At 38.0% G+C, this 22,952-nt stretch overlaps 1 protein-coding gene across 1 annotated transcript in view; it reads left to right on the forward strand.

The window, feature by feature from the left end:
• GRID2 (glutamate ionotropic receptor delta type subunit 2) overlaps positions 1-19,343 on the forward strand; it is a 1,486,895-nt gene extending 1,467,552 nt beyond the window's left edge. The window contains exon 16 of the mRNA XM_078445882.2: positions 13,023-19,343. Coding sequence (XP_078302008.1) covers positions 13,023-13,181 — 159 coding nt within the window. The 3' untranslated portion in view covers positions 13,182-19,343. The remainder of the gene's footprint in view (positions 1-13,022) is intronic.
• Positions 19,344-22,952: the final 3,609 nt, after the last annotated feature.

A 22,952-nucleotide genomic window follows, 5' to 3' on the forward strand; every position in this document is an offset into this window, starting at 1 on the left:
TGGAGAGGCAGAGACCCAGGCGCCACGGCACCTCCACATTTCATCCTTCATGGCAAATGAGTCTGTTTGGAGTTTATTTATGCTTGAGGATGGGGGTCGTGCGGCTTGCTTTCTTCAAAGCACCTCAGCGAGCATGTCTTAAATCTGCTGCGCGCTAACTTGGTTTCTTCCTTGTGTTGCACTTTCAGCAGGCTTTGCCAACTTGCAGATAATTTTTGTTTTGTTTTGCATAATGCAGCTCAAATTAAGTAACATGGCCACATGCCCTCAGGATTTAAATTGTGCCTGGCCAGCTTCTTTTATTTTTCTCTCCAGCCCCCCTCCCTTCCTCCAATTCCTGGCATCTGTTGTTCTACTAGGATATTCTTCAAGAATGGAAGACTTGGTAGAGGAAGATGAGAAGAGCTAATAATTCTCACATGCCCAATTCACCATCTTTAAGCACTCCTCTACAATTCTTAATTCTTATTACCGTCTTATTTACTTTAGGAAACAAATTCTAATGGCCTAGTACATCAGAACTGATAACCAAATTTCATTTTTACCTTAAAATATTAGTAACGCTTTTCATATTTGATATGGTTAGCATAGAGATAGAAAGATTTAAGAAAATAATGATCAGAATTACAAATCGTTATGATATATTTAATCCTGTTTATTTTGGATAGTATCATAAAAATAACTTTTTTTCTTTTCATAGATGCTATTGCCTTAGTAAATGGTAGTATGTCTGTAAACCTTGGAACAATTCACAACCTAAGAGAAATTTTTTAAGAAAAAACACTTTAGGGGAAATCATAAGGCTAAAAGATTTACAGAAGCATCGTGAAGGAAAAGATTATGTGTGTGTGTAAAAATATACAATACTTATCAATAGGAAGCCATATACAGTTCACTTAATTTTTACCTTAATGACAGGTTTCAATTATGTGTAAAATGACAAAAGACAAAAAATAAACTAAAAGCTGATAGCATACATTTTGGTAATCGACATCTTCTTACAATTTAAACTTAAACTTGACATTTATTTAATTAAATAAGTCTCAACAAATCCATAATAATATAACATTTCAAATTTACTTTTGGTGCTTGATATATTTTTTTAAATTAAAATTGCTGTATTTCTTTAACATAATATTTTATTTTTATTATCATTCTTATAACCAGGTGGGTAAGTACAGGCTTCTTCTTGATTCCTATAAATACTATTAACACTGAAATATAAAAATAATATGCTTTACACAGAAATATGTGTATGATGCAGTCAGTTGAGTCTTAAGAGCAAGTATATTAATGGCAAGTAGTTCGTGTGAAAACTGTGTGTAGATTGCTTTGACTTTACGAGCTGAATTTGAGGAGGAAGAGTTGAGGGACCCGAGTTGGTTCTCTGCTCAGGGTCCCGCAAGGCTGGAATAAAGCTCTTGGCTGAGCTGCACCCCTTTCTGGAGCCACGGGACCTCTCTTCCAAGATCACCTGTTGTTGAAATAATGGAGTTATTCCTTATGGCTGTAGGTCGGAAGCCCCTTTTCTGCTGACATCCGGTTGGTCAAGGACCACTCACAGCTCCTTTCCACTTGGCCATTTCCAGAGGCTGTCTTGAGCTTCCAATCTCTCTGGCCCTCACAGGGCCCAGTCCCTATTAGGACTTCCGATTAGCTCAGGCTCAACCAGATCACCTGACTTTCGACTAAGTCAGAGTTAACTGATTAGTAACCTAATCACATGAGTCATACTCCATCAAATTCACAGGTCCTGCCCACACTCAGGGGGAGAGGATTAGACAGAACTCACATAGCAGCATGTGGGAACTTTGAAGGCCATCTTAGAACTCTGCTTTGCACAAGAGCTAATTACAGAGAGTGACACAGTTGTGAAGGAAATAAAGTAGGAGATAGAGTGGTCAGAAAAGGCCTCCCTGGGGCAGTAATAATTGATCTGAGACTTGCAGGGCAAAAGAATGGACCTTTGTGGGAATGCACTTCCCAAAGGGTATTGTGTCGCTATTCAAATTCAATGTTTTATCATAATATTGTTATATTTCCACTTATATGTCAAAGTACATATGTACTTTTTGAGATTTTTTTATAACAAAGAAATTCCTACTTCTAATGCATATTTTAAAATAAAACTTCTTTTTCTAGAAGCTCTAATTTAGTTCCTCCAGGACAGAGAATTTGTGATATGTTCGAGCTGTGAGCTGCCTTTCTGGGGGCCCCGCCGAGAAATCCCTCAACAGTTATTGGTGGGGAGGTGCCAAGGCACGTTTGCCCTTGGAAAGACAAAAAGGAAGTCCCCTACAAACTAACAATTATAATTTCATCATGGTGACTGTGTTCAGAACCATTAATACTTTAATTCAAAAAGCATCTGTGGTAGGATATTTTTGAAACACGAATTTATGTTCTGTTTTCTACAGTTTTCCCTCCTTCCTACTCCAAGCACAGAGACAGGCTCTTTGTGTTTCTTTGACTGAGGTGGGGGTGAGGTGTTGCCAAGTGGAAAGCAGAGCTGGCACGTGTTTTTCCTGCCTTTGGTACAAACTTAAGTTTCTCAGAGATGATGTTAGAAGATCTGGAGATGCAGAAACACTGGAGAGTTACTATGGAAGCATTAAGTAAGGAGAATGGCTTAGGGGAGAGGGAGCTGTCAGTGAAAGGAGACCCTGTGAGGAGACTTGTAGTGCAGGACTCCAGCCTCTCCAAATAATCTAACTTCCAAAATCCGAGGAAAAGCAGCAAAGCCTTTAAACTTGGAAGGGCTTCTCCCTTCACCCTGGGACATCTCATTAGAAACCAATGTGGACCCATGATTAGACGAGCCTCTAGACATGGTGGCTTGTGTTTGAAGACCCAGGACCATGACCCAAACTTGGTTTGAGGGCATGCACATGTGGGGGAGGTGGAGGAGAACCTCCCTAATGACTGTGACTGAATTCCCAAGTCAAGTTTAAATCACCTGTGAGTTCATGGACTATGCATCGGGCACATACTCTTAAGTACTTATGTACCACGTGCATCAGGGAACTGCTAACAAATTCTGTCCTCATTAAGCTGAATTACTCACATAGCAGAATTGTTCTTAAATGTGATACTGACAGCTCAGACTCAGTTTTGCTAGTTTAAATGGTTTGAAGCCTTTCTGTACCTTTAAGATAACAGTCTTCCTCCACCTTCTCAAATGCCACCTCCTACCCTCTGAATATATAGAATATATGTGAACGGGGTGTTGGTATAGAAGAAAGTTGGACCAGTTAGGTTTATTTGTTTTCAGTCATTTATTGAGGGCTCTTTATCATCCAAGTATCCTGGGCTTACAAAGATAAATAGCACCAATTCCTGCCTCTGATCTGAGAATGGAGAAAGGCAAGAGAGAGAAAAGCTGGTATAGGCAGTATGGATAGTGATTACTCACCAAAGCTCAGGAATCAGAAAATGGGAGTTCAAATCTAAGCTCTTCAACTGCTTAGCTGTCTGATCCTGGGAAAACCATTCACTGATCTTGAACTTCAGTTATCTTACCCATTAAATAATTCCTACAATCAACAGATTCTAGTAATGATTCTTGCCTCATGGTGATGTTGTGGCTATGAGTGTTTATGAAAGCTCATTATTATACACAAGTCATTGCAATGCAATATTGTAAGTACTGTGATATTGTATTTATGTAACTCCACATTGATTTTTTAGTCAACACATCTTTATTGAGGACCTACTCTGCTACTAGAGCTGAGTGATAAAAGTCATGTAAACTCTCCAAGTCTGCCTCCTTTGTAAAATGAAAAATTTGGAATACATGACCCCTATAATCCCTAAAAATTGATAGTGAACTTAAGGGGAATCTGTACAAAATACCAGCCCATTGTTCTTCTAGAAAAATATTTAGATCATATCCACTTATGTAGGGAAGAGAGGAAGAGCCAGAAACAAAAGAACAAAAAATATTAAATTGAGCCAAGCAACTATCTATTTTTAAAATAAATACAAATATTGGAAGCTCACTGGTAACTAAAATTTTGAATAATTGAATCATTTCACAATTCCTGTAGTGAAACAGAGACTATGTGACTAGCTGGAGAATTTAATCAACAAAAGTGACAATTAATGTTATTTAGGTGGATGTCATATTTCAAGCATATACCCCTTTACTCATTATGTAATAAAAAGTTTAATTTAAAATCTGATTGAATTCAGTCAGCTAATTTCTAATAGAATTGCTATATTTCGTTTTTGTTTATAAAGAAAAATATTTGAAAAAATTCAGAGGTGTCTGTTTTCCCAAGAGATTTCTCTAAACATGGCTGTAATACTTTTCAGTGAGACACTGAGGAGATCTTATTTTAGTGATTAGTCAGATAAATGGAAGCATTACTAGGTCTAGAACTCATCAATCTATTTTAAAAGGCTAGATTTCTCTTCAATTTTGCACATTTTTAGAAGCACGCGTATTCCTTGGGTTTGAATTAATACAAAGAGTATATGTTAGTCTGATACTAGGCATGCCACATTGCAATGTCATTTTGTGGGTCAAAGGTAACATCTCTACAGAAAAGAAGGGAAAGGGGGAAAAGAACTGTAACGATAGCAAGACCAGATTTCTAGTGCCATTAAAGTATATGAGGTGACAATTGGTGCAATGCAGTGTGATAGCAGCAATCCTGTGTAAGCTGGGAAGCCCTGTGTGCATTGCTCCTTCAGAACTGTGGCTTTCACTGATGTTTATAAACAGGATGAGAACATGATAGGACCCTTTGCAAGCAGCCACTGCCTAAAGCTGGAAAGCATTGCAATGTCTGATACACACCTCCATAGCTTATCAAATTTAGGGTCAGATAATTTAGAAGCATTCAGTATCTAGAAATGCGGTGTAACATTAAAGACAAAAATAGGATCAGTTTGCATTGCATCAGAAAGATAAAAGTCCTTCTTTTGTATTCTTATAGTTGTATTAAAGATACAGTTTTTGTTTAAGTAAAACGGACCCATTAAACTTTCTAGATAACATTTAAATGAGTATTGTAAATCCCAAGCCTTTTCTATTATCAAAGAAATTTTTCATATCTGACATAAAGATATTTACACAAATATTCATAAATAGTAACTCAGATATGTTTGGTAGAAGCCCAAGAGACCTTGTAGTTATAAAAGTTATTTTATAGTTATTCCCAATTTGTTAAAACAATCCTCTTGTATTATTGTTAAAAACATGTACTTGGCCAATATTTGAATAATTGAATTATATCTGAAATTATTTTCTCTCTTTGTTTTAAGCTGTGGATATAGAGGCCAAAGGTAAAAAGAACTAGAGCCATTAGCTGGTGGACTTGTTATCTGAGCATAAAATATGTTGGAAAATGCTGAATGGATTAAATGACACCACTAATTATTTTCCTAGGAGTTAATAGGTAATATTATTAGCACAAACACATAAATAGTGCTCAATACACTTACTAAACTGAATTGAACTTAACTGAAAGTGACCAACCATTTGCTTATCAAATTTCCATTTTTTTCCTAGATTATTCAGCTAGTAGCATATTATTTTTCAGTAGGCCTAGCAATACATATATATATACACACTATATATATACTCGTATACTATATATAGCATATGTACTATATATATACTCATATATATGAATGTATACATGAGTGGGAACTCACTAATGCCAAAGTAAATTATATACCTAATTAATACAGATTAGTTCACCAAATCAATCAGAACAGATTGGTACTACATTTGTAGTTACTATGCTTTTCCAGCTGTTAGGTTTTAGAAACAAAAGGTTTCTTTTAGATACTTGGGTAAAAGTTGAATTTAACAATTATCTGATCATCTTAAAGTGATGTTTGTATATATGTAAACGTAAACTGCACTGCTTTTCCTTATTTTCTGTTTTTTTTATTTTCAGTTCCAAGTTCTAATTCAGTGACATAGTCCTGAAAGATTTGCCACATAAAGTATAATATGTGAGTAAACAGAGATATTTTAAATAAGACATAACACCACTTTATTAAATATTTTTAATTTATGAAAATAGAAATACTGATATGGGGTATAAAAAATTAACTCCTCCTTCTATCTAGACCTTCTATTAATACTATAGATCGTGCCTTCTAACACTAGTCTGACAATACTTACAGCAGCATTTCCTCCAACTTCATAAATAAGTAAATAGAAAGTTAAAGCACTGCACTTTCTCACCTCATTTTTTGATGGCTAGGACCACGTACCATTGAAAATCTCAGCTATGCTGATGCCATAACGGCAGTGAAATGGAAACAAACGAATTTGTAAATTATAGAAGAAATTTGGTTAAACAAATACATAAATGCATAGAAACATATCTCTGGTTAAATTACTATCACAAGCTCCATTCAGGTTAAAAATCTCACCAAATGCCTACCTCATCATTAAATTTTATAGCACACGTCCTTTTACAATAATATATGTAGAATCTATTGCATGTTTGCCCCTGCTCTTATCTGTTCTGATCCTGTTTTGGAGAGAGAAAACACAGCTCCTGGGCCTGAATATTTCTGGCTCTCACACAGTAGCTGCTTCAGACCTGTGTGCTTATGTTTCCGATTCCTGGGAAGTTCTCTTTGCCACAGGGCGTGCCCTGAAACACATCAAAAGAACCAAGTTCTACAAAAGAAAAAAGAAACTCAAGTAGGCTTGAACATACAAAGAGAGGGAGAAAGAGATGAGAAAGGGGCCAGGCAGAGTGTTGAATACAAAATGAGTTCAACCAACCCCAGGAGCTCTTCATCACTTACATTTATCTTATTCTGAGAGAGGGGCGTCAAACCCAGCCCTGACATAAACCACCCACTGCCATTGACTTTGACTCTATGTGTGAATGAGTGAGTCTGTGTGTGTGTGTGTGTGTGTGTGTGTGTGTGTGAGAGAGAGAGAGAGAGAGGGAGCGTGTTGTACATAAAAAGGAACAGATTTCATGAGGTATCACTGTTACCTCACAAGAACCGAAAAGACAATGTTTAAAAACACAAATTACCAAAGTCCTAAGTAAATACATTTAGCACGGTTTTTCATTTAATAAATCAATAGTGTTTGTATCAAAATCTTCTAATTGTGCATTGCTTTAACATCTTTGCTACCGTATTTATATTTTACTTTCTGTGCTTGTTGTTGTAAAGCATGTGAGATTTCCCATTTCTACTTGCAGTATTTCTTCCATGTTTAGTTTTCAGGGTCAGAGCTCATGGTCAAAGTCTCTGCAACTGATACATTCTGTATGATAAGTAAAAAACATAATTAAAATATAAATGGTCCAAAAACTGAAAAATAAGGAAATATTTTCTAAGCCCATGCTAATTCCATCTTTGAAACTACTGCTCCCAAATTCTGACTCTCTGTGTTGTTTAAAAGTATATTCCAATTAATAAATCCCTTAAAAACAAATTTTACTATCCCAGTGGGATTGTGTTCTTGAACGTCTGCACAAATTATCTAGAGCTAGAAAGTGTAATGTCAGGTCTGCTTTCACTGTAGTCATGTAATGGAAAATGGCCTTTAAATTGGTGGTTTAGAGGTAAGCAAATTAACAGTGAATGGAAAAAGATAAACTTGCAAAAAAAAATTAGAGAAAAAATGCTATCAAAAAAACTATTCTTATTAGAAAGATTTTTAAATATTACATAAGAGGCACATTTAAAACTTCTGGGGCACCTGGGTGTCTCAGTCAGTTAAGCGTTCAGCTTCAGCTTAGGTCATGATCTCATGGTTCATGAGTTTGAGCCCCGCATTGGGCTCTGTGCATGGAGCCTGCAGCCTGCTTCGGATTCTGTGTCTCTCTCTCTCTCTGCCCCTCCCCCACTCACACTCTGTCTCTCTCTTTCTCTCAAAAATAAATAAAACATTAAAAAACCTTAATTTTTTTTTTAATTTAAAAAAAAAAAATAGTAGGATCGAGATTGCTTCCAGTGCATAAGAAGCTATATATAATCTAACGTGCTGGTATTGATTTCCTAACACAGATCAACTTGTAGTGTGCACCTACCAATATTATGATATTTATTTCATTTTGTTGCTTACCTGAGATTTTCTAACTTCTACTTGACTGTGTTAACATTACTTTTATGTCCCAGACTACTGATACATTGCCAATATAAGATAATTCTCACATGTTGCATTTTTTAATTGGTATTCAACACAAAAACTGAACTTTTTTTAAAAAAGATTTTTGCAAAAGGTCATAAGCACGTCTAGGTGAGTGTGTCAGGTTTTCTTAGAGGACTGTGCCAAGCGCCGCTCGGATGGCATTGCTTGAACAAAGGGTTTCAGTTAGCAGTCTGGAAGGAAAAGGTAAAATCCCTGTGGCCGTCCCGTTTATGCACAGCGGCATCGTAAGGCCTTAACTAAAGTGACCTTTCAAACTCATTTACAGGCTCTTTCTCAGTTCCAGCTTTTTTTCATTTTCTTAAGCAAATAAACTGAATTCTAAACATTAAAAGTTTAGGCAGTCACGCTCTACTCTGATACACCAGTAATAATAAAATAAAATTATGCGATCTCAATTTCATTTCTACAATGAATTACCCAGAAAGTCCATTCTGGGAGACAGCAAGAGGGAGAAACAAAGAAACATGATAAAGAAAAAAATAAAACCTAAGTCACAATTCTGAATGTTAATAGTCCTGGACTCCGTTTTTTTCTGCCTTCAAAATCAGCCCCTTTTCAAATGTATCACACGAATTCACCCTGCGAGTTTATGTGGTTCATTTTTTTTTTTTTTTTGCATACTTTGTGATTAACATGTAACCCACCACAAGGTGTATATGCAACAATGGAAACCCAGTCAGAAGACTTGCAACTTTCTTAAAGATTAAAAACACAAACTACATAAAACTCTACGTCCACCACATCACAGCCAAATCCCGGTAGCTGTGTGTGATGTTTCCGGGCTGAACAACCCCTAGAGCCTCAGTGAATTGGTGAAAGAAAAAAAGAAGAAAAGCATATCACAGCTTTTGCAGCGCCCTCTGAATTCTGCAGGTCAAATAATTCACTCTAACTGCAGGCTTTACAAGCCTGAAGGTCAGTCAGTCTTGACCCTGGATGTTATGGTGTTCTTAGCAGGCGGCAACTTGCCTTGGGTAACTTTTCCATGGCACTGTCTTGGTGTCCCTCAGAAAGCATTTACTGGTTTCCTACAGTATCCTGTCCTTTCTGAGAGAAACCCTTTGCTACATGACTGATGGGGCTGTATTTTTTTTTTAATTTTTTTTTTAACGTTTATTTATTTTTGAGACAGAGAGAGACAGAGCATGAACGCGGGAGGGGCAGAGAGAGAGGGAGACACAGAATCGGAAGCAGGCTCCAGGCTCCGGGCCATCAGCCCAGAGCCCAACGCGGGGCTCGAACTCACGGACCGCGAGATCGTGACCTGAGCTGAAGTCGGACGCTTAACCGACTGAGCCACCCAGGCTCCCCAATGGAGCTGTATTTTAAACAATACATTAACAGACCATTTAAAAAGCTGATCATTATTAAGCCAAGGCCCAAGCTCTTGGAGACATAATGTTAATCTTTCCAACGATACCTTTTATGATCACCTCAAAATTCAAATACCCAAAAGCAATCTCTCTTCTGCTACTAATGTGTCTAACTGTCTAAAGAACAGTCATCTCCAGAGGTGGCCGGGACTAGGAACGTAGGCTCTGAGGTGGGGCTGCTATGACTTTAAACACATTTCTCAACTTCTCTAATCTAGTTCCCTATCAGTACAATAGAGATAATAGTAGTTCTTACCTGATCCAATTGTTGTGGAGAATAAATGAGATTGAATTAGAAATTAAACCAAAGTGCCTGATGCAACCTCTAACGGGGATTCAATAAATTTTAACTAGTGTTACATTTACAAAATAATCTTTGACTAGTGCTTCTTGATTCTTCCTAGCAACCAACTCCAGAGATGCATTTGCTTGGCATTTGTGCCTTTTCCCTTACATTCTTAGTGCTTTGGTTCCAGACCCTTATCTCCTCATAACTAGACTGCTCTAAGGATACTTTCTATGGATCTCCTAGTCCATTTTTCCTTCATTCCAACGTGTATGTCCTGCCAGTTTGAATTTTCAGACGTAATGCTTTCAGCAGTGCTACTGTTGTTAAAAATCTGTACTGATTGCCTCTTTCCTACTCCTCTGCCTACAAGAGCCTACACACCCTGATCCCGCTCAATCTACTTATTATTCCCTGATGGAAAAATCAGTTTGCTGTAGACAATTTTCTGCCATATAGTTTTTTTCATTGATTCCCTCACATAGTCAACAAATATTTATTGAGGGCCTACCATGGACCAAATGCAAGGGATGCAAAAGTATTAGTTTCCAAGAATGTAAAATTAAATAAAGTAGTCTCCCTGCCATCAATGAGACTATCACAGACACTGGACAATTAAACAACTCATTATAATATACCAGGTAAGAAGAACTCTAAAGAAGTAGAAGGACAAAGAAAAGAAAACTATACTGCAACATTCTGTCTATAGGTGGGAATGAAATGATTACAATGTAACAAAGCATTGGGGTGCTTCAGTGGCTCAGTTGGTTAATCTTCCTCACTCTTGATTTCAGCTTAAATTGTGATCTCGTGGTTCTTGAGATCAAGCCCCACCATCGGCTCCATACTGACAGGGTGGAGGCTGCTTGGGATTCTCTCTCTCCCTCTCTCTCTCTCTCTCTGCCCCTCCCCCACTCATGCACGTGCACACTCCCTCTCTCTCAAAATAAATAAACTTAAAAAAAAAAAAAAAAATATATATATATATATATATATATATATATATATATATATAAAACAAAGTATTATTTGCCACACTATTACTGGGAATCATAGGGACCTAAAAGTTTGTGTATTTTTGCCCTTGATTAAAAATGCCCTCAACTTATCAAAATTCTGGCCATCCCCATAAAAACAGTCCTACCTCCCGATGATATCTTCCTTCATTGTTCCAATACTTGATCTTTTTCTCTGGAGCTACTATAAGTCTGCATTATTTAACTTAGTGGTTGGTTATATGGAATCTTCAGGTGTTGAATACTGCTTTCTATGTGACAAACATTTCCCTAAGATACAAGCCTATTAAAGGCAGAATTCATGTTTTATATACAAGTGCATTTCTTATTTTCCAAACAACCTAACTTAATTCTAAGACAACTATGGTAATAAATAACTAGTAATTGGTTCATTTATTTTTCATGAGAAATGTGTATTTTTTAATGAGTATTTTTTTTCACATTTTTTTTCTAGCCCAAAATTTCCTAAAATCTATGCTATGTAGCATTAGTTCCACAAGATGCTAATAAATATTACTCAAAAACTTAACTCATGTTGAAATTTTGGGGAAATACTGAGTTAAAATAATTAAACAAGATTATTTACCGCAAAACTTCCCAGAGCTTTAAAGCTTGTATAATTTAAGTCAAGAACAGTAAATATTAAGCAGTGTTTCCCAAATCCACTTAATGACAAAACCCGCTTCCTGAAATTAGTGTTCACGAGGCTCACTTTGAGGAATTCTGTTGTGTGTTAAGCCTATGGAGCTGATTTCTATTTTTAGGTCAAACCATTTGCATAACTGAAATAAACTGGTTATTTAATTTAATTAACTGGTAAGCACTATCAGCTCACTAGCACAATGAAAAACATTTAGGTTTCTCTAAGTTCTGTAACATTAGCAAAGATTTTGATAAACATAAAATCTGGGCATAAGTTCTAACAAGGTCATAGAGGCAAGGATCACACCTTCAGAAGCTGGCCAAAGTTAAAAATCATGATTTGTGCCTAGGTTCAAGGATCCTGCTATTGATTTAAATTTTTATGATTCTGTTATTTAATGGTTGAATTATGAGGTCTACCCTTAGGTTTCAAGAAGGAACAAAGTTCCTTATTTAAGAGCACATATTGAATCATTAATAGATGAATATATATTATTCAGTCATAGAAAAGCCACAGTGGAATATTATTCAGCCATAGAAAAGAATATCTTGCCATTTATAATGACATGGATGGACCTAGAGGGTATTACACTAAATGAAATAAGTCAGACAGAGAAAGACAAATATTATATGATTTTACTTATATGTTCAGTCTAAAAAATGGTTTTAAATGTATGAAGAAACAAAACATAGAGCCAGACCCATAAATACAGAGAACAAACTGATGGTGGCCAGAAGGGATGGGGTGGAGGGATGGGCAAAGTAGGTGATGGGGAGTGAGAGATTTGGAATATCTCAGTTATGGAATGAATAAGTTATGGGGATGAAAGGTACGACATAGGGAATATAGTCAGTGCTATTATAACATTGTATGGTGACAGATGTTAGCTACACTCATTGTGAGCATGGCATGATACTTAAACTTGTTGAATCACTATGTTGTACCCTAAAACTAATATAACATTGTATGTCAACTATACTTCAACTTAAAAAAGAAAAAGAGCACATATTTAAATAGGTGGGTTAAAATTTATTTGACAATATCAATTCTGATTAGTGATTACAACTTTAATAGGATTTATATTACTATCTTTATTAGTTGTAAAAGCTTACAAATGGTCTGAAACTAATAACGAAAAGTCAAGATCTAAGGAAACAGGTTGCAGAATATTACAGGGAATTGTATATCCTCCCCAACTTTGACTCTGTGTGAGTCTTCTCTTTCTCTTTCACTTTGTCTTCTGGGGAAGATACCCAAGGTCCTATCCAGTGTAAATTACCAATTTATCCTAATCCGGACCTGGCTGAACTCCAAGGCCCTCCCTTAAACAGTTGTAGTGAACCAGCAGTCAGTATGCCCTGCTTTCTGATGGCTGTCTGGAGTCCAGAAAATGCACGAAGCCCAACATAGGAAGTTTGCAATGGCTGTAATCATGCTCCACTCTGTTTACAGTGGACCTTTAAAGTGGAGCCAGTGCCTTGTAAGTAGTGGTAGAACCATGGAATGCCAAATCTTGTCTGAAATCAAGCTTGATGTGACCTTATGCTTTATTTCCCCACAGGCTTCATCCCTGCAAAATGAAACTACAACATCTGAAAGAAGGAATGCTTGGCCATTAAGGCCATGCTTGAAACTTGGCACCAATACTTGGAGAAGCCAGGCATCCGGTCATGGCCTGCACCAATCATCACAACTGGGAGGTCCTCTGGATGATCCATAACATCTACCAGACCCACAGCTGCCAATCGCTTTCCCATCTACCAATTTCAGGACCCAATAGATCCTGAAAACTCAAAACTGGTGAGCTGATGTACTATATCCTAAGTTAAAAATTCTTATCCAGTTCAATTAAGTTGAACTCACCAGGCTGTGACACCCAAAAACCTTTGCTGTAATCCACTTGTAGAAGAGCAACAACAGGATTGCCCCTTTCAACCAAAGGTCATGGGTCTTGCCCAAACCAGCCCATTAGCCTTGGAGGGATGCTTCTATGGAGTGGATGTCTTACCTATGTGTCCTGGTCAGGAGCACTCACACTGAGGTCCAGGTCCATACCATGGCAGCTGTGTCCTCCAGCTTCTACCTGTTTAAGATTCACCACAGTCTCAACTACGGGTCTTGGGACTTCTGACGGCCGAGTGTTCAGGAAGATGCGGAGGACCTAGGAGAATGTGCCTTGGCTGAATTGAACCAGAAAAAGACAGAGGCCTCTTCCATCCCTACTGAAACATTGGTGATTGTGATGAACCATATCTGGAGAATTTTATCACAGAGCTCTCTCCCTATTACTAAAACAGCATTGTCTTCACATTTGCCCCAACGATTCACTTCTCTCCATGCCAAGGGACATTGCCTTCACCTCCAGTGGGCATCAAACACCTGCATTTCACATGGATCCCTGGCTAAGGTAGAGCCTCCAGTTTGAATCCACATCTAATAAATTTGTCTTTGTAGATAAAGATCACTTGGATCATGAGATTACACCCTTGAAAATAGCAGTGCTGTGTATACTACCCACCACCAAAATAACGGAGTAGCCCCTATACTCAGTTCCATATTCATCTATAATACCTCTTCCATGCAAATCAGTTTCATACAAGTAAAATGTGGAAGCATCCCATAAAACACCCCCACCCTTCATGAATTCAACCAGTTTTTACTGAGGACCTATCATGTGCCCATGTAAATGGAAGTTTACATTCCAATGGGTATGTCATAAAATTAAACAGCATAATGAGTGCTATAGCATTGTAATGATGGCCATGAGAATTCCCTCATCTCTGTTCTTTGACTACCCAAGGATCTCCTAGTTGCCCAGGCTGACTCACAGATGATCTTCTAATATGCCAAAGCAACTACTAAGATTCAAGCCAATAGGCAGAAGTGCCCAGGGGACCTCCTGCAAGTGGTGATCCTATGTATTCTGGTTACTAATGTATTATTTCTAAACCATCTGACTTTTAAACAAGTTAGATGCTCACTTACTAAGCGCCTTCCCATCATGTCATCAAACTGGTAGCCCTCATTGTAGCCACTCTTGGGTAGAATCAGGCTGTGAAGTTGGAAAACGTGGCTTTAAGTTTGGGTTCTGGCACTTATTATGCCTGTGGGCAAATCACTCAAACTCTTTGGTATTTGGTGTCTTTCTCTGCAAAATAAAAATAAAAACATCATATATGATACCTACCTCACAGGGTTGTTGTGAGAATCAAGTGAAAATGTATGTGAAAGCACTTTGTAAACTTTGCTATTTTTGATCACCCCATTTTTCATGGATTCTTCCTTCTCCCCACCAAATACAATACTATAATTTACCAGAAGGATGTACTATTACATCATCCCCCCCATGCAAGTGAATGGTACAAAGAAGATGAATTACATGCCCTCCTAAATAGCTGGTTTCAGTATGGTAATTCTGATGCCTCACAAGATGACAAGTATAGAAGCCACAGGACCAAAGCCAGGGCCCTACTGCTATATAGACAGACATTCCACCATTAACACATGATTGGACCAAGACACCAGTCAGCCCTCTTGATGGAAGGCTTTCCCCGGAACCCACTATAGAGAACCTACTCTTGGCCCCAAAGAACTAACCAGACAACAATAATTCAGGGAATCACCTGGGCTCTAGCTGCCAAAGAAATCACCAGCTACTTCAGTGGGGAACATGCCTCCCAAGGTAGAGTAAGAAGACTTGGTTAAAGGAGACACTGATCCGATTAAACAAATACAAACCATCCTTACTGCCTGACCTATTGTTGTTGGGCTGGAAAGAAAAACTCCTTGTCATTCATTTAAAGCAAAGATTTGGTGACACATTTCTTCTTTAAGCACAGTTTTTCCCTCAAGCCACCCTGGCTCTTGCCTTTCTGATTTTGTCTTGTCTGCTCCCTGTCTGTCCAATAGATTTGTGCTGAGATGTATTCCTGGCTTGCAAGTCTTATATGTTCCTCTTACACACACACACACACACACACACACACACACACACACCAATGAAGAATCCCACCCACATTTCCTATGCTACCCTCATAGCCAACCCCAAGCCTGACCTTCTATTTCTAGTGATTCAAAATTGATTCTGGATTGGCTGATCGAATCTGACTGAGTTCAGTCTCACTGGAACAGTGTATCCCAGGCTGGAATGCTGACTCTGTTTCAGTCCTGGGTAGAAGTTTAAATAGAATACCTATGGAGTCATGGATACCCATAACTTCTTTAGGAAAAGAAAATTTATTTTTGCCTTCTACTTAGAATATACCAGCTTCTCCAAAACTAAGAACATATTAGCATGTGCCTCCAAGAATAGCATAAAGTTTTTATACTAGATCTCCTGAGTGAAGAGAATGATGCCAATGTACCAAAAGATCAGACAGTATTGGCATCCCAGAAGCTCTGGAGTAAGATCTTAAGCTTAAAATATAAAATTTCAACTATAATCCATGCTTCAGTTTCCTGGAGCAAAGGAAGAGGATTACAGGAAAAATGTTGATTCAATGTTTATATCAGTTTTCAAAATATTTTTAAATGTGATGAAAAATAATTCACAATCTCCTCCTTGCTCTAAGGCAGAATAGCTGATCACTGATCAGAATCACTGATACCAACTCAGTGAGCTGAGAAATCCCCAAATCTTTTTTTAAGGCTATAATATTCAATTTTCATTTTCAATATTTCTAACTTTTTAAAAACTAAAACAGTGTCTTCTAGTTTACAATCACTACTTGTTGTGGGAAGGAAGCCAGAGAGACTCAGAGTCCCAGCCACCCAAGGTCAGAGGCACTGAGCCAAAGGACCCAGCAAAGAGAGGCCCAAGCCAAGAAGAAAAGCTGTTGCTGAAATGGCAGACCAAGCATATGAAATAAGATGATCTCCAGGTCATGGTAGTTGAGAAAGAAGAATAGACAGATCCAAACTGGGAAGCAGATTAAGATGTTGGAGTAAGTATCAGGACGAACACAGCTGGGCAAGAGAAGTCACCTCGGCCACACATGTCTGTCTTACGACAGCCTTTCCTGTGAGTTGCAATATTACATCCTAGTTTTTCAGACGTAAAATCCTCAGTATCACTGATGTCACCTACATAGCCAGCCCAAAACAGACTACTTTCCTTACCCACAGACATACCTTTTACTGTCTTGGCTGATACAATTTTCTTTTTCAGAGATTTTAAATTTTTTCATAAATCTTTGATAAATTATTTTATCAATAAAAAAAACTCTCAATAAATAACCTCCCTGGTTGAATTCTAATTCCTTCTTTGGTGATTAAAAAACTGGTAATAAAAATGAATTAGTTTAATTAATAATTTGTCTGCCCTTGCATGGCCAAGGCTAAGAGGGAAAGGACATTCTAACATAGATTAGATGTAAGTGAGCTAGAAACAGTTTTAGTGAAATGCCAGGCAAGGGGTAGCCAAAGAGACGTTTGATACTGGCACATGGCTTAACCTTAATCTGCAAATTGTACCTCTCTTTCAAAAGTCACAGGCGATCAACTCTCCCACTGCCACATCAGGACACAGAGACTGCAGAGTGAAAGACAGACATGCAGGGTAGAAAAGAATAATGCAGGCAGCATTTTGCAGCAAGAGGTAGCTGGTTGCAGAGACCAGCCACTCCCCACGGCCGGCAGGAGTGCCAGCCTTTTCAGAGAACTTACATTAGAAGTTACAGCAGTACATGGAACCGAGCCAGTAGACCCAACAGTGGGGACAGTGGGGAAGTTTCTGTAATTAAAGACTGAACTCAGCACACTTTGAAACAGACTAAGAACTCTCTACTACTGGCAACAAGGAACTGATTTTGTTTAAGTGAATATTCTTACTGAACCTGGTAAATCATGAATCAATGTGGAAACAAAGGCAATCCGTGGATTACAGCCCTTGGGTTAAGAATAAAGAAGATAATCTGAATGGTACCAGGAGGAACAGACCCCCGTAACAGGAGAGACTGGAAATTGCTAACAGAGGAGCATAGTTGCGTGTCCGTTCCAAAATGCTGTGTATACAGTTATGCTTAACCCGACTGCCTAGTAAATTGCAATTGGTTCTTATCTTTTGTGTGAGTTTAATTCTTCTATATTGAGTCTTTTTATGGTCTTTATAGAGTCCAGAATTTATTAAGAAATTTCACAGTAAACAGAATACCTGTTAATATATGAAGCAGATACTGATAATTGCCAGCAATATTCTAATTCTAGAATAACCAGGCCAAATAAGCAGTGATTCTCTATTTAATGAAATTTATTTTCAACTGAACAGATCTAAATTATGTCAGGAAAATGTAATACCTTCTATTACCCCCAGTGTAAATATAATCCCAAATCTCCTATCCTCTACTACCCATGAACAAAACTAAATTCCTGCGAGATGAAAATCTACACAGAGAGTATTACTTTTTTACTAGATCAAAATGTGGCAGCATCCAAACCGTTCTTTGATGGAACTAATAAAACAAAGTTAAACTGCTTGAAAGCATTCTCCCTTTTGATTTATGTTGATTTAGAACTATTCATGTTCCAGACACTGTGTTAAGCAATGTACCTAACATAGTGGCAAAATCATAGAGTTCACACTCTGGGGTCAGAGAATGATATTAAATAAATAATCATAACAATGAATCACCAGTGTAATTACCAACTGAGATTAATTCCCTGAAGGAAAGGAATAAAATACAGAAAGAGTGTATGACAAAGAGCCCTGAACTAGTTTAGAAGGCTTACTGGAAGAAATAAGAATCTCAAGCTAAAGCAAGAACAGTGAGTAGAAGTTTGGGGACTAGAGGTAGAGAGTAAAGGACATTTCAGACAGAGAGACCAGCAATGATTCTTTAGTGAGAGAAAGCTCATCTGAGAACTGAAATGTCAATGGCTGAGAGAACCCACAGCAGGTCCAAGGGTTTGGAGCCCTGAAAACAAAGGTAGGAAGGGTAGGCGTTGAGTTATAAAGTGGGGTGGGAACCAAACTAGGCAGTCTTTGAGGCCACCCCAAGGAACTCAGTCTTCAGCCTAAGAGAATTGAGAAGCTGTTGCAGGTTTTTCCAAGAGTCATATCTTGACTTTGGTGTTGTGTTGTGTCATACACAGGGAGAACATTTAATACATACACATTGAATAAATTCAGGAAAGTTTTTTTTTTCCCACAGAATATCCAGGAGAGCTGGTATTATGTTATCCTAAATTGAACTGATGGTCAGAATCATTACTCAGAAACTTCCATTTAAAGAGGCGTTCTGAGATTTATTCGTTCTGTCTTTATAACAAATACAAAGGCGTTCTGTCTTTATAACAAATACAAAAATTGTACCAATTAACAGTAGTACAGATGAAAATATTTGTTGGAAGCTTCCACAACAGTAAGTGAAGAGGTCATTGCTATTTACTACTCTACAAGGGACAAGAATTCAATTAAGAATGTAAAGAGGTGATAAAGGAGCCTTAGAAATATAGCACCACCCCAAACTGCAGGCATGCCAATAGCAACATGCAGTCTCTCTCTCCTCCATGAACCCCTCCCTCACCACTGCCTTCAGAGATACCTGGGGAGGCCAGCAGCTACGCGTCTCTTCTTGGTTTTCCCTGTAGACTAAGGTGCAGGCCTTCTCAGTTCTGCTAAGTCAGTGATCACTTGTCCATCTGTTTCCATTTTGTGAAAAGTTGTTGACATCTCTCATTTGTTATGATCTCTTTAGCTATTTGCTTTGTTCTGTGGGTTTATGCCTTTTTGTGTCCTTTTTTTTTTTGCCATATTAATAATGTTTGAAGAGGGCATCTGCATATTTAATCTGAAATAATTAAGTGGAACTTTCTTATTGATTTAATTTGCATTTCCTGGTTGAATATGTTTTTCATCTTTATGGACCATTTTTACTACTCCTTCATGAATTACCTGCTCTTATCTTTTGGCTGTTTTTCTATCAGGAACTAGTCATTTTCTTATCAATTTTAATAGTTCCTTTTTATATTATGTCTATTAACTTACTGTGTGTAAAATTTGTTGTGAATATTTTTTCCAGTTTGTCATTTACTTTTAACTTTTATGATTTTTGTACATGGAAAGGGTTCTTTTAGTTTTTATGTACTATGGTTTGTGAAACTCTTTAATTATTAAAAAGTATTATTGATTTTAAATTAATTGTTGAATTATTACATATTTCCGTGCTTTTATGCATACAAAGCCCTTACTTAGCCTGATATAAGTAAAACACTTACTTTTGTCATCTTCAGATGTGTTTATAATTTATTGGTTTTATATTTAACTTTTAATCCATCTGGATTTTTTTTATGTAGTACAAGGAGAGATTTTTAAAAAAATAATTGAGAAATATAGCATGTACACCATCAAATACATAAAATATACTCATATAGTTATGTACAACTTAACAAACAATTTAAAGGCAAATACTCATTCTACCATATCCTGAATCCTTGTCTAAACATCTATTTCTGGGAGCACCCAAACTAAAATAATTCAGACCGAAAGTGGTCTAGGAAGTACAGCCTGAGATGGATTTCTGGGACTGGATCACTCCCCTGCCAGAGAGTAACAAAGATAAGTGGGTTTTGATGACCCCTGCCATGCTGTAGGGTCACTAATACTAAGAGTCTCTTCCATCCAGCATGCAGGAGGAAGAGGATAAGTTAGGTTTATGCTATATCTCTACCATTGAAGAGATATGGCAGCAGTGGTTGTCATAAAAGACCGCAGATGTGGTAGGTCGTTGTGAAGTACCCTAGATATACCACTGAAAGAAAATGGTGGGCTCAAGTCAGCCAACCACCAACTTAGGACATAATATACAATCCAGAAAACATCTATGACACCCACCTTAACTGCAGCCAGAGGGCAGTACAGGCTGAAAATCAGGCCTGATTCTGAGAGTAGCAGAATTGCAGAGAAGGCTTACTACATAGCCCTGGCAAATTCACTACGCTAAGATGCATCACAAGATAATACTTGCCTTCATCCAAGATTTGCCCCCACCTTTCTCACAGTTTGTAGGCATAAAGCTAGGGTCAAGTTTCAGCATGGCCTACTTGGGGAAGCACTGTTCCTTTTTTGGAGGCAAAGGAAGTATTCACCAAAAGTACTGCCATACCTAGGGGAACTTCCATAATTCAGGGTTTAACACTCTAGAAACCCAAATATTATGCTGGGATGAATTTCTTAAACTTGAGAAAATCACTGACCTATAGTAAATGAGGTGGAAATGCCAGAACTGTTTTACCAAAGTTTTAGAGGCGCATATGCTTGAATGGACTTAACGCCTAAGACGAGAGAATCCACTGGCTGACTATGTTTCTCAGCGCTGCCCAAAAGAAACTCTTTTCACTAAATCAAAAAGGAAAGTGCTAATGTGAGGACACTGGCATTGTTGACAAAATTCAGTGAATCTATTCTTTTTAAGTCGGGTGTACAGTCAGGAAAGCTGCCACAGAATGAGTTCATCAGTGTGAATGGAATGATAGGACTCAAATAGTAGAGGTCAGGTGGTATCGCTTAAATGTCAACAGCAAGGTGAATGTAATTACTATATCAGAAAGTAGAGCCAGAATGGAAATCAGGGACTCTGACAGGGATCTGTGGCAATAGCTAATATACCACAGTCTCCCCGTGCACAATAGATGGGTAATGTGGTAGGCTAAATAACCTCTCCCTCAAAGATGCCCACATCTTAATCCTCTGGAACTTGTGAACATGTTACCTTACATGGCAAAAGTGACTTGCAATGTGATTAAGAATCTTGAGATGGGGCAATTATCCTGGATTATCTGGGTGTGCCCAGTATGATCACAAGAATCTTTGTAAGGTAAAGGAGACAGGAGGCAGAGTCAGAGACGGGGATGTGACAACAGAAACAGAGGTCAGAGAGATTTAAAGATGCTGTGGTGCTGGCTTTGAAGATGGAGAAAAGAGTCATGAGCCAAGATGTTCAGGCAGCCTTTAGAAGCTGGAAAAGGCAAGAAACACATTCTCCCTTAGAGGCTCAAGAAAGAGCATGGCCTTACCGACATCCTGATTTGGGCCCAGTGAAACTTAGTCCAAACCTTTATCCCTACAAGTCTAAGGTATACATTTGTTTGGTTCAGAGTCATTGTGTTTGTAGTAATTTGTTGTGATGGTTAGTTCTTTGTATCAACTTGGCCTAGGCTATAGTACCCAGTTATTCAAACACTAATCTAGATGTTGCTCTGAAGGTATTTTGTAGATGTGGTTAATACCTACAGTTTATAATACTTTAAGTAAAAGAGATTACCCTCAATAATGTAGGGAGGCCTCAACCAATTAGTTGGAGGCCTGAAGAGCAAAATTGTTGCTCCCCAAAGAAGAAGTAATTCCACATCAAGCCTGCAGCATTGACTCCCACCTGAGTTACCAAGATGCTAGCCTGTTCTAAGGAGTTCAGATTTGCCAGCCCTCACACTCTCATGAGCCAATTCCTTAAAATACATAAATATAGAGAGAGGATCTCCTAGTAGTTATTTTTCCGTGGATAACCCTGACCATAACATTTGTTATAATAGCCATAGGAAATGAATACAGGTAGCTAACAAGGGTATTTTTTGATCTATATAAATAGAGAAGACCAAAAAGTAGGTAGACCAAAGATTGATATTTGACATCAAAACAAAAATTCACTAATCTTTTCCTAGTTTCTACACTTGAGCAAGTTTGAGCTAGTCAATGGAAAGGGTTACTCGATCCCCCTGAGGACTCCTCCAATCCTTTTGCAAATGGACTGAACTAGTTAGACCTGGGAAAGAAAACACACAGAATATTAAAGGTTGTGTTGGCACCCGAAAAACAAATAACCCAGTGAAGAAATGGGCAGAAAACATGAATAGACACTTCTCTAAAGAAGACATCCGGATGGCCAACAGGCACATGAAAAGATGTTCAACGTCGCTCCTTATCAGGGAAATACAAATCAAAACCACACTCAGATATCACCTCACGCCAGTCAGAGTGGCCAAAATGAACAAATCAGGAGACTATAGATGCTGGCGAGGATGCGGAGAAACGGGAACCCTCTTGCACTGTTGGTGGGAATGCAAATTGGTGCAGCCGCTCTGGAAAGCAGTGTGGAGGTTCCTCAGAAAATTAAAAATAGACCTACTCTATGACCCAGCAATAGCACTGCTAGGAATTTACCCAAGGGATACAGGAGTACTGATGCATAGGGGCACTTATACCCCAATGTTTATAGCAGCACTCTCAACAATAGCCAAATTATGGAAAGAGCCGAAATGTCCATCAACTGATGAATGGATAAAGAAATTGTGGTTTATATACACAATGGAATACTACGTGGCAATGAGAAAGAATGAAATATGGCCTTTTGTAGCAACGTGGATGGAACTGGAGAGTGTGATGCTAAGTGAAATAAGCCATACAGAGAAAGACAGATACCATATGGTTTCACTCTTATGTGGATCCTGAGAAATTTAACAGAAACCCATGGGGGAGGGGAAGGAAAAAAAAAAAAGA

Source organism: Panthera onca, chromosome B1 (assembly GCF_046562875.1).
Source record: "Panthera onca isolate mPanOnc1 chromosome B1, mPanOnc1 haplotype 2, whole genome shotgun sequence".
Classification (NCBI taxonomy): Eukaryota; Metazoa; Chordata; class Mammalia; order Carnivora; family Felidae; genus Panthera; species Panthera onca.